The following is a 13397-nucleotide window of genomic DNA, read 5'->3' on the forward strand; positions in this document are numbered from 1 at the left end:
TAATTTACGTTAGCTAATGATGCTATTGAGTATTTGAAAGGTGGCTAGTGCAATTGAAGAACTAAATTTTAAATTTTATTTACTTTTAATTAGTTTGAATTTAAATTTAGCCAGCCACTTGTGGCTAGTGGCTACCCTGTTGAGCAGTGGAGATATGAAACACTTCCATCATCACAGAAATTTCTGTTGGACAGGGCTTCTCTGGAGCAAGGATTGGCAGAGTTTTTCTTTAAGGTGCAAAATGGTAAATATGTTTGGCTATGCAGGCCAGATAGCTTCCATTGCAACCACTCAGTTCTGCTGTTGTCAAGCAAAAGCAGCCACAGAGAATATATAAACAACTGAGTGTGGCTGTGTTTCAATAAAACTTTATTTACACAAACAGGTGGTGGTCCAGATTTGGCGTGAGGCTAGGGTTGCTGACCCTTCTAGAGTCCGGGTTTCTTTGATACTTTTTTCATTCTCTTCCTGTTTTTACTCTAAAAATTTTCTTTTCATTCTTCTGTATTTCTCAGATCTCTCCCTCATTTCCATCTTTATCATCACAGTTGATTATTGCAAAATATCTCTATCAGTCCTCCCTCCTCTTGTCCTGCTCCAGCTCACTGTACCCATTGCCACAAAAGTGTTCTTTCATAATTCATCTAAGCCAGATGCTCGTTTGTAGATGTATGTAGTGATAGTAATCACCTCATAGCATTACTGAAAGGAGTCAATGAAATGTGTATAAAATTGTGCTCATGGTGGGTGTAGAGTTCTCTCACATTAACTCATCCACACAGAATAGTGGTTGTGACTCAGAGCCTGACAGCCTGACATCCAGTCCCAGCTTGTCACGCTCCAGTGTGGACCTCAGATAGGCCACTTAACTTCTCTATACCTCAGTTTCCTCATCTGTAAAATGAGGGTGATATTAGTATACACACAGAGTTGTTAAGAGAATTAAATGAATTAATTTGTATTAAATGCTCATAGTACTGTCTTGGTAAGTGCTATGTAGTTGGTTTTTATTTTATTTTCCTAGTTTCACAGATGAGGGAAGAAAGGCCTAGACGTGTTAATTTGCCTACAGTCATACAGCTAGTAAACAACATGTCTGAGATTTGAACTCTGGCCTTTTGACCTGAAAGCCCAAGCTGTTAACTATTGATGCATTGCTTACAACATCCAGCCCTCTCCTTACCACATATCTGCAGTTGGAATTAAACTCTTTTTTATTGCACTTTCATCATACTTAGTTTGTACTTCTGTCAGGAAATTTGCCACGTTTTGCTTCTTCTTATAGTTATTGCAAATTAGTCTGCCTTTCAGAGTGGAGAACATGTACCCAGTTATATTTTTTCCCCTTCCTTCACAGTCTCAGTTCTAATCAACAACAAGTTATTTACTGTTAAATTTGTTGAACAGAAAAATGTTTTAAAAGGATTATTGACAGTTAATACTGGGGATTATAATCTGCCATAGTCTTCTTATAAAATAATGAATTATCAATTATAAAGATTATATGTTCATCACTATTTTAGTATATAGATTTAGTGTTTTAGTATACAAATAACCAAATGTATTCATCATCTTTGAATTGTTCTCAGTATGTTGGCTTCAGGTTTATTTAACTTTTGAAAAAGAGCTTGGAGTTTGTTTTTGTTTTTTTCTGAAACTGTGATGAAATGAAGACCCACACAGGTCATCAAGGAAGGAAATTATAATCTGATCTGAAGGAAGTAAACTCATATCAGAAGGTAAATTATAAGTTAGACTTTCCAGTTATTTAATAATGAAAATTTGCAGAGTACAGAGCAGCTGAGAGTACAGAGAGGGTTACAACATTGTCACCACTAAATATGGTTGTGCTGGAGGAAGCTTTCAACAGTTATTTTATGCAAATCAAAATATGACAGTTTGTGAAAGAGTTTCATAGGCTACACTGTTGAAAGTATATTAAATCAATTTTATTCTTGGCAAAGGAGGCAGTGGTGGAATTGAGAGGAACATTTTAGACTTTACCAATTTAACTTTACATTGCTGGGTAATCAAATCCACAGAGTAAATGCTATCAATTTTCCCCTCTGACACGAGGATTTTTTTTTTTTTTGAGTGTCAGCGTTTTATTTCCTTTTGTAATGTTTGAAAACTGACAATAAATACATGCTTAAAAAAGAAAATTTAGCCCTGAACAGAGGGGAAGTTGATGGTTATAGGAATTGATGGGAACAAAAGAATCATGTGAAAATTTGCCAGTAGCTTTTTCTGGTATCCAGAGATCAAGACCATGGTGCTTGTCAGGCTCCCTACCTCTTAAAAATCTTTCAGACATCCACCCACATTCACTGACTTAGCCCAATGTGTGGGCCAAGTACACACTCCAGTCTAACTCATTTGATGAAGAAAGCCAAAGTCAAATGCAGGGTAGGCTAGAATCAAATATTAGGAAAGACAGAGAAGGCTTAGGGTCAGCTAAAGTGAAGAACAGAAGAAATACAACTCAAGGCAGATTTTTTCCAAAGAGCTGAGTCCAAGGTTTTATGTTAGATGTAAGCTAGCAGGGCTTGATGAGAAAAAGGCAAAGGAAAATAGAAAATTATGTTCAGGACATCTAGAACGAATTTCAGAACCTTTCTTTTTTTCTGAGCCCCTTCTGAAGACCTTCAAGCCCCGCCTCTGTGAACTCAGACACTGATGATGATGGCTTGTCTCTGACTCCTTTTCAAGGAATCTAACATTACTGTAGTGACTATAGAATTACACTAGCTGAGATTCCTCCTGTTTCGTTTGTCCTGGAATGCATCCCTTTGCCTTTTAAATTATGAAATACGACAATTTTAAAGCTTGTTTGAATTTGTGAGAATTTATGGATCTTAAGACTTTTGTGTCAGGATAGATTAAGTTATGCTGCAGGAATAAACAACACTCAAATCTCCCCGTTTTAAAATAGCCCAGGAGTATCTCACTTATACTACAGGTTTATCTTGGGTTACCCAAGAGATTTGTTCCACGTCATCCATCCTCACTCAAGGATCTAAGCTAATAGTGCAGTTGCCATTTGGAGTATCCTTGTGGCAGGGAGAAGGAGTTGTCAGCATGCATTTGCTCTTGAAGACTCCTTGCATTACTTCTGTTGCCATTGCACGGGCCAGAGCAAGCCACATGGCCACACCTCATTTCAAGTGGATATGAAAGTGCAGTCTTACAAGTGCCTGGAATAAGGACAACCAAAATGATATGGACAGCAGGAATGATGACCACAGATTTATGACAGATCTCTCTGTGATTTGAAGATTCTGTCTAGCTATTTATTATTGACTGTTCAGCTGCTTGAAGTTAATACTAGTGAGAACAATAAAAAGAAGGAAGTTTTTATGGTCCAAATTTTAGTTCTTAAAACTGAGTTTAGATGTTATCATAAGTGTAAGAAATGCTTCTTTTTACCAGAAGAATATTCAAGAAGATGTTTTTATTAGAGTGTTTTTCATTAATGGTAGTTATACTGATTATAGAGTTGATGATTGAGTCACATCAGGAGACAAGCCATCTAGACTGTTAAAGCTTTTAATGTTATTTAAATATATTTAAATCATGTATTCAGTATTTAAATACATGCTCATAAAAATTAAATAACAGAGAAAGTACGTATCATATAAAAATATAGACCATCCCTTCTCCATACTGTCCCCCAACTTTCTCTTACCCAGAGTTTACTACTGTTAATATTTTCTTGTCCATTTTTCTAGACTCCTTCTTGTGCTTTTATGCAACAGAGATGAACATGTAAGCAACTTGCTTTGGTTAAGTTAAAAGTACATTTTGGAGATAAGTATATATATCCACTCCTAAATTGCTGAACTAATTTATTTGCTTACCAACTTTACTTGAGAATGCCAGTTTCTCTTTTCTTTCACCAACAGTGTGTATATATTTTTATACCAATCCAGTTTAGAAAAATGGCATCTCATTATTGTTTTAATGTTCATTTTCCTGATGTTTGTAAGACTGAGCACTGTTTTTATGCTTATTGCCATTATCATTTTTTTTCCTCTATGGGTAGTGTGCTGAAATTCTTTGCCTATTGGATTTAAAATTTTTTTCTTATTGACTTGTAGGAACACTTTAAATATTATTGAAGTTGCAAATATACCTTTCCCTTTGTTATTTATATTGAGAATATGCCCTCCCCACACCTCGGCTTTATTATGTCTTCTAACTCATATACACACACATACATGCACACATATACACATAATACACACACACACACACACACACACACACGCTCATCTGAGTGTCAAGATTCAGAAGGTAGCTGAGTACATTTCAAAACCCAAGTAAGGATCCTTGTTCACTTGTCAATGAATACAGGTTTTGATTGCTAGAGTCATTCTTCCTATAATTGTTTGAGGGAGAAGAGGGGATTTCCATGTGGCAATCGTATGTAGAGTTTCTAGGCCTCTTAGAAGTTGTACAGAACCTTGTTCCTATTTTACAGGTCCTGAATCTTTGGGACGATCATCCATGCAGAAATTATACTTAGTTTAGAAAGACTTTAGACAGGTTAAATATTGTATGATGTGTGTGTGTTTGATTATGTCTTAATTTTCCATCGAAACATCAATGCCCATTCTTTATTCCTACCTCCCTCTGATCTGGGAGTTATTTCAGAGTTTTATTGAGAGAGTTTTTTTTTTTTTTTCTGTACGCGGGCCTCACTGTTGTGGCCTCTCCCGTTGCGGAGCACAGGCTCCGGACGCGCAGGCTCAGCGGCCATGGCTCATGGGCCCAGCTGCTCAGCGGCATGTGGGATCTTCCTGGACCGGGGCACGAACCCGTGTCCCCTGCATCGGCAGGTGGACTCTCAACCACTGTGCCACCAGGAAAGCCCGAGAGAGGTTTTTTGGTGAGCCTTTGTATTTCCTTCTTAGGGTTTATAGGTTCCTCATGAATGTAGAGTATTCTGTGGTATGGCTCTATAAATTTTTCTACACCTTCCTTTTCTTTCTTTTAACTTAGCAGTATATAAAGTGTCACGGAAATCTTTCAGTATCATACCCTTGGATCTGTCATGTTTCTCATGATTTCTGGATTGAGCAGTCACTTTGCTCCTATCTGTTTTATATGTTAAAAATTTTTTCCACTGTTCTGATCTGGGGCTAGCACCATTTCTAGTGGCTCCATATTGCTTTCAATTTTATTTCAGGTTTATATTTTTTTCTGTTATTCAAGTAGGTTATGGGGTACATTCAGGTTGCTTCCAGTTTTCTGCAGAAGGAATTCAGGGCAGGGGTTGGGTAGGATAAATAGTATGAAATTTTTCCTTTCTAAAACAGAATTAAATCTTACTGAGTTTAAAAAGAGAGCTAGTCAAAGACTCTATTGGTAGAATATTCCAGTAGTTATATCTAGTAGCTATATAGCCCTGACAAAGTTGCTGATATATGTGTGTGTGTGTGTGTGTGTGTGTGTGTGTATATAAAATACTAATACGTTTGGGAAGAATGCAGCATCACAGATGAATGAGGTCAGTAAGGATTAGTCAAAAAATGATGCTTGGCAAATTGACTACTGATAAATAAATATAATTGTACTGCCACATCATAATATATATCTATATATACGCACATATCATAGTACATGTATATAATATATAACAGATTTTACATACAGATTATATACATATATGAATAATTTAATGGTACATTTAAGGCATCAGTATAAAAAGTTAAATCAGAAGAGAGTAGTATGAATTATCTTAGAGGGAAAAATTGTGAAGGAATATTATGAGTTTATTTGACTACATACAAATTTAAAATATCTTCATATCAGGAAACACTATGAATTAAAATTAGTGAATAAACTGAGAATATAACTTGTAAGAATGTCAGACTTAATTCAATGTCCTATATAAAGAACTTTTAAAAATTGGTAAGACATTGTGTTTAATACTGGTAATCACATAAACCAAAATTAAAACTTCTAAAACTGCTGCTAAAATTGAAGAAGATTGAGAAGAATCTGTGTTTAGAGGAGTGTGATAAAATGAACTTTCAGGTAATGCTGACGGTAATATAAATTGATTCAATATTTCCGGAAAGCAGTTTGGTTGTTTGATGTGTGAAAGTGTGTGTGTGCTTGATTGTAGGAATCTTGCTGGCATATCTAATAAAAAGCAATGTGACCAATATTTCTGTACAAGAGACATCATCCTGGGATCATTTAAAATTACGAAAATATTGTGAAAGGGAATTTGCAACAATGCAGGATAACTTTGTGCTTAAATAGTGCTGCGGGGCTATTACTGAACAGCAGTTGAATGGAATATTATGCCTTCATCAAACGCATTCTGAGAATTGTTCAGATCATTGGAAAAAACTCATAATGTACTCTTAAACATAGAGGCAGAATATTTACATATAGAAAATATAAAATACTCCAAAGTATATTTTCTCAGTTTTCTGCAGTGAGCATTAGTTATTTTAATAATCTGGGGAGACAAACCATTTAAAACCTTCTCATAAATTTAGAAGGGGTACTGAAGAGACAGCACATAGAAGGCATTCAGTTGACCTTTACTGAAATGATTTGATTTTAAATGAAATAAGAATCTTCTTATAGTAGAAAAATCAAATCTTTGAGCCAGGAGGCCCTTTGCAGGTCACTTGGTCCAGTCATCCGCAGTAAACCAGCCCTTAAATTTAGCCAGTTTATAGCAGTATATTCATTACCTATAACCATTTCTGGAGCCATGCCAATGTGTTACTTTCTCCAACAGTTCTTGCTTAACACTGCTTGCAGGCCTTTCCCTCTGCTTGAATTTCCTTCCTGTCTGTCCCAAAGGGTACCCTTAAAATTCTTTAAGTTTCTTTAAGGGCATCCTTCAAAAAGAAAATGCTAGGGTACAAGTAATTTAAATATTAAGCCACCCAAAATTTGCAAATAATTGGAAAGAAAATCTGAAGTTCTTTGAGTATTGCCTGTAGAGTTACTGCTGTTTGATGTTTGTGGGGTTGGTTCCGTAATACGCTGCCTTTAGCAAGTTGCTGTCAGATGAGTTTCCTCATACATAAAATGGGGTTTACAATAGTACCTACCTCATAGGTAGTTTTTTTTAAAGTTGAAGTACAGTTGATGTACGATATTGTGTTATTTTTCAGCTGTACAACAGAGTGATCTGACAATAAAATACATTATCAAATGATCATCATGATAAGTCTAGTAACTGTCTGGCTCCATACAAAATTACTGCAGTATTATTGACTATATTACATCCTTATGTAGTATACTACATCCCTGTGACTTACTTATTCTATAACTGGAAGTTTGTATCTCTTAATTCCCCTTCACATATTTTGCCCAAACCCCTATCCACCTCCCCTCTGGCAACTACCGATTTGTTCCCTGTATCTGTATGTCTCTTTCTCTTTTGTTTTGTTTGTTAATTTGTTTTGTTTTTTTATATTCCATATATAAGTGAGAATATATGGTATTTGTCTTTCTTTGATGTATTTCACTTAGCATAATACCCTCTACGTCCAATAGCACAATTTCATTCTTTTTTATGGTTGAGTAATATTCCAGTGTGTGTGTGTGTGTGTGTGTGTGTGTGTGTGTGTGTGTATGTATATGTATATATATCTTCTTGATCAACTCAACACATCTATTGATGGACATTTAGGTTGCTTCTGCATTTCGACTATTGTAAATAATGCTGCAGTGAACATAAGCGTGCATATATCATTTTGAATTAATGTTTTTATTTTCTTCAGGTAAACACCCAGAAATGGAATTGCTGGATTTTATGGTAGTTCTGTTTTTAAGTTTTTGAGGAACCTCAATACTGTTTTCCATAGTGGCTGCACCAATTTACATTCCCATCAACAGTGCACAAGTGTCCCTAGGGTTGTTTTTTGATTAGATGATTTCATACACATGAAATATTGGTCTAGAATAAGGGATCAATAAATATTACTTAGAAACTTTCGGGACAAGTTGGACAAAATGCACTTTTTCCTATTCATCATGTTAAATATAGCTAAAAACATAGGACATTATATATAAAATACACATAAGAAGACTCTGAAAGGAGGAGAGAAGAAACCAAATCATCTAGGAACTTTGGAACATGAGAAATGACATGGCACTGAGTTCCTTGGGTTTTCTTTCTTGTCTTATATATCCTATACTGAGTGCTGGAGAAGGTGGCAACCTAGAAACACCAATGGGTGCAGAAAAAAAGTTCCAACAAAAACTTCTTTGGACCTTTCCCCCCAAAGATAAAAGGGGTGGGGTGGGGAGGGACAGCCTGCCAAGACAGGACATTTTTGGCCAGTAACTTCCCTAATACAGTCAAACACTATGGAAAGCTCTGTGGCTCCCATCCCATCTTCACCAGTGAAAAGGTGATAGAGAACCTAGACTTCTACTCTTACCAGGCTGTGACAAGGTGTCCTAAACATCGCCACCTCCCCTGGTGGTGTTAGAGAAAGTTATATCAGGAATTGGAACTTTCATTATGGCTAAGATAAAGAGGTAAGAAGGATCTTGCCCCTGGCATTGTCAGTGGAGTCCATGTGGGGAGTCAAAATGAGGTGCCATTCCCCACTATCAGCCAGGATGATGTAATGGAAGCCTAGTGGGATCCTGAACTTTTACCCTAGCTCAGCAGTAATGAGGTACCCCTTACTCTCATGAGTGTCAGTGGAGGCCTAATGGGGAGCTGGAACTTACACCTGAACCTGGTGGTAATGAGTTGTCTCCCTCCCCCACTGACCCAGTATCAGAGGAGGCCTGATAAAACAGAAGATTTAAATACGATCTTTAAATAAGCTCCAGAATCTCCTAATAAAATACCTATAATGTCCAGGATACAAACAAAAATCACTTGTCATACCAAGAACCAGGAAAATATCAACTTGAATGAGAAAAGCAATCAGTAGATGCTAACACTGAGGTGACAGAGACTGGAATTATCGGACAAGGATTTTTAAAGCAGCCATCATAAAAAAATGCTTAAACGAGCAACTACGAACACATTTGAAACATTTTTTAAAAAGCCTCAATTAAATAGAAAGACTCAGCGAAGAAATAAAAGATGTAAAGAAAAAAACAAATGGAAATTTTAGAACTGAAAAATATGATAATGAAAATAAAAACTCACTGAATTGGTTCGACAGCAGAATGAAAATCACAAAGGAAAGGATCAGTGAACTCAAGGATAGAAAAAATATATATTTATAAATGAATGAATTAATAGGATATTGTGGACTAGGACAACACCAGTCAGGTTGTCCAGAGACTTGGGTTGCAGGTATGGCTTTTTCCAGTTCTTAGCCAAATGTCCTGTGCATTATTCTTTTTAAGACTCCATTCACTCAACTTTAAAATAAAATAGTAAAAACTACCCTGGCTACTGTACATGGATCCTAAATCCAAAGTGTCTTGAAGGTTTACTAATATTTTCATTCTTCATTTATCAAATATTTATTGGGTGCCTAATATATAGATCCTCAGACTATAAGGAAAATATAGTCTTTGCTGTCAGGTTATAGTAAAATGAGGGAAACATTTAAGTAAGTGGACTAATTGTTAATGTAATATGATAAGTAGTATTGTAGAGATATGTGCACAGGTCTTTGGAACTACTTGGGAGAGGGCGGTGGTAAAGGAGAAGGACAGCCACAGAAAAAACAGCCACATAAATTCTTTGAATAATGTGAACTCTAGGAATTGCACATTTTGTAATTCAATATAGCTGGAGCATGGGAAGTTGCATGAGGGGAAATGAAGCTGAGTAGATGAAGGGTCTTTTATATCATCTAAAGATATATACTTTTTATCCTGAGCTTTATGGAAAGGTATTAAATGAGTTTGAGTGCCATTTGATGTGATAATATTTAATTTGAGGAAGGACATTCTAGTAGCAAAGGAAGATGACTTGAGAGGATGGGGTAAGACCTAGGGCAAAGAGATTAATTAAAAGAAAGGAATTGTAACCCAGGTTATCAATGAGAGAACTGAACAATTGCAAAGACAGATGTGACAGTACATACAATCGATAGAATGTGGAGAATGAGGGATCAAATTTAACTTTTGAGTTTCTATACCTTGCAGTGGGTGCAAGGTGGTTCCTTGAAATATGGAAAACAGGAGGAGGAACAAGTTTGCAGTTGAGATGGGCTGTGAGTTGGAGGTGGGGTGAAAATGATTATCGTTTTGGACATATTATTATTTCCAAGGAGAGATGTCCAGCAGGCTGTCGGCTATAAGGGAACGGAGTTCAGAAAGGGGATCAGAGCTGGAGCTAAAGATGGAAGTTGAAACCATAAAAGTATAGAGATCACCTAGGGAATGTATGTAGAGTGAGCAAAGGGATGGATATAGAATGTTAGAAATTACTGTCAATTAAATATTTGGCAAAGGAAGGAGATTTCATGAAAAATATTGTTGGTTTGCAAACTGGCCCCCATTCATGGAGGGCAAGGAGAGCCCAAAGAAAGGGGCAGGCCCCTCCAGAATGGTAGGTCGGTGGCAGATTTAATAAGCAAGGAAACTTGCGTCTGAGGCATGTCGTGGGTGGTCAGGAGATGAGTAGATCTCCGCACCCACCCACAGGAATCTTGAAAATAATGTCCTTATCTGGGTTCAGACACATATTCAGTCCAGATGGACTCAACAACACATTGCTTTCTCAAGGCTATGTCCTTGAAACAGCTACTAGTATGGGAATAGTAGGTGGCACACATGTTCCAAGGATGGGGGGATCCTCTGATTGCCTGGGTCCAGCTGACAGGTCAACCTGGGGTCACATCCTCTCTGTGAACTCCTTCAACAGATATCTAGAAGGAACAAGTAGGAAGTAGAACAATAAGGCAAATGACAAAGTGAGTCCTCCATGAATCTTTGGAATCGAGAGGGCTCCTTGTTTTGTGAAATGTTATGGCCATAATTCAATATTGAGCACAAAGAGTGGTAGAGTAGAAGTGGTAGATAGAGGATAATGACATCATCAAGAAGTGTTCCAGTGAGTCAGTCTTTCATGTGTCTGAAACGTATTCTTTTCAGAAATAAAAGCAGAAACACAAAAATATGAATAAGTATTTTGTGGGAAAATTCTATAAAGTATCTTTCCTTATTTCTGCCAAAATATTGAGTAAATATTTTTTACCTTTTCTTAGTGCATTAGTTAATTGTGGCCACAGTTATGCTGCATATCACCATAAAAATCTGAGCCATAAGGTATTTATTCATCAGTTAATTTGTAGTTGTCATGGGATCAACACAACTGGAAATGTTATTCTAAGACAGGGGTCCTCAACCCCTGGGCTGCGGACCAGTACCGGTCTGCGGCCTGTTAGGAACCGGGCCGCACAGCAGGAGATGAGCGGCGGGCAAGTGAGCGAAGCTTCATCTGCCGCTCCCCGTCCCTCCCCATCACTCACATTACTGCCTGGACCATCCCCCCTGCAACCCCACTCCCCCGGGTCCATGGAAAAATTGTCTTCCATGAAACCGGTCCCTGGTGCTGAAAAGGTTGGGGGCCGCTGTTCTAAGACATGTGTCTGGCTGGGTTGGGCTCCTTGCTTCTTTTGGGCTCTGCTCCCATCTGCAAATACTCATTCTTGGCACCAGGCTGAGGAGGCAGCAGTAATACCTGGAGGCTCTTCTCCTGGAGAGGGTGTAGGTGCAGGATAGCAAGCCCAGTCGTGTCAGGCACTTTCAAGCAAGTGCATGCTTCATGACTGCTTATTAGCCAGAGCTGACATCACATGGATGACCCCAAAGTCAAGGGAAGTACTCTCCACTGATGAAGATGGAGGCAAGAGGAAGAGACAAAATATTTTTAATAGAAGTAAGGGTGAGGAGAAGAGACAATGTTTTTGAGCAAACATCAAATCTATTGCACTTGGCAATTCAGAATCATTGTATTAATTACTCACTGTGCTGTACTGTAAGGTCATCATATTCACCGTTACTGATGTATACAGAGTCATCTGACGCCGAATAAATGATTCCTCCTCCTACTGCCTTCTGTATCTGTTATTTCTTATTGCTGCCACTGTATCTATAGGCATTCTTAATTCCCTGCTTCATTTCACACAGGGCTCTTTGAGTGAAGACCTGACAGTGATACTCAGCTATTTAATGGGACTTTTTCTTGTTGCTTCAATATTTTCCTCCTGTTATTTTGCATTTTTATAATATTTGCTAGTCTGACATTGGAACAAATGGACCATTACTATACTTGTATTTTTTATCTAATACTCTCCTTCTAAAAAAGTGGCAAATTCCATGCTCAGGAAAACGAGCTATATTTTCTTAAAAATTTTCTCCATCTATCTACATTATGTCTTTGTTTTCAAAGGAACACACTCAGTAATCGAGATAAAGAGTGGTGAATTGAAAAGTTTTTAAAAAGCTATTAACGTTTTATGTGCATTTTGATTGTTTATTCAGATTATGAAGCATTTCACACGTGCAGAAAAGAACTAACCTATTCTTTGTGAAATTGGGGGTATTGCATTTAATTGAAACAAACAAATATGTGTGTGTGTATATATACGCGCACACACACACACATATATATATATATACATCTTTCAAAGAAGAATTGATTTTTCCAGTAAGTCTGTCTTTTTACAGCAGGTACCCAAACTTCAGTCATGCATCTCCTATTTGCCCTCTCAGCTTAATGCATCTGTGCTGCACTTATATACAATTCATTTCATCCATGTAAAGTAGCTTATTTTGGTGCTGTGTACTCTAGTTTCATCCTAAGCAATAAAATCCACAAAATTGTCATCTTGAAGTGTGAGGTATATTTTCTTCTTGTGCACATGAAAATAAATACATATTTATTAAAAGTGTCACTTCTGTACCATCTTAAATAGTTTACAGCCATCATTACCTGACATAACATGCATGGGGAAACACTGTTTTAAGGGCAGCTCTGCCAAACTAGGACTATAGAAACCTAGTTAAGTAACAATATATATTTTGAAGTCATTCACTTTTACTTTCCAATTATTTTTCAGGTTTGTGGAAGGGATGCTTAACATTTGTTACAATGCCATCGATCGTCATATAGAAAATGGTAAAGGAGATAAGATTGCTATCATTTATGACAGTCCTGTTACAAATACTAAAGCCACTATTACCTATAAAGAAGTCCTGGAGCAGGTAATATTATAAACTTTCTGTACATGTTATTTGGAAATCATACAGAAATTATTTAAATAGCATACATTCTCATTGCATAACTTTAATTCATTGACATGTTACTGTACTTTTGGTGCACACTGGAAATAGAGGTGTGTTAATGCATTTAAAGTATTTTTATTCCTTAATTATACTTTACAGTACTGGAAGATACTTATTTTAAAGGAAGAGGTTAACAAATCTCTAAGAACGTG

General features: G+C 36.9%; 1 protein-coding gene across 3 annotated transcripts in view; it reads left to right on the plus strand.

Annotated features, from left to right (window-relative positions):
* ACSS3 (acyl-CoA synthetase short chain family member 3) overlaps positions 1-13397 on the plus strand; it is a 148444-nt gene that overhangs the window by 21373 nt on the left and 113674 nt on the right. For all 3 annotated transcript variants that reach the window (XM_029205886.1, XM_029205885.1, XM_029205884.1), the window contains exon 2: positions 13020-13164. In XM_029205886.1, the coding sequence (XP_029061719.1) occupies positions 13033-13164 (132 nt within the window). In that variant the 5' untranslated portion in view covers positions 13020-13032. The remainder of the gene's footprint in view (positions 1-13019; positions 13165-13397) is intronic.

This window comes from Monodon monoceros, unplaced genomic scaffold, assembly GCF_005190385.1.
Source record: "Monodon monoceros isolate NGI ecotype Baffin Bay Population unplaced genomic scaffold, NGI_Narwhal_1 Super_Scaffold_6, whole genome shotgun sequence".
In the NCBI taxonomy this organism is placed as follows: domain Eukaryota; kingdom Metazoa; phylum Chordata; class Mammalia; order Artiodactyla; family Monodontidae; genus Monodon; species Monodon monoceros.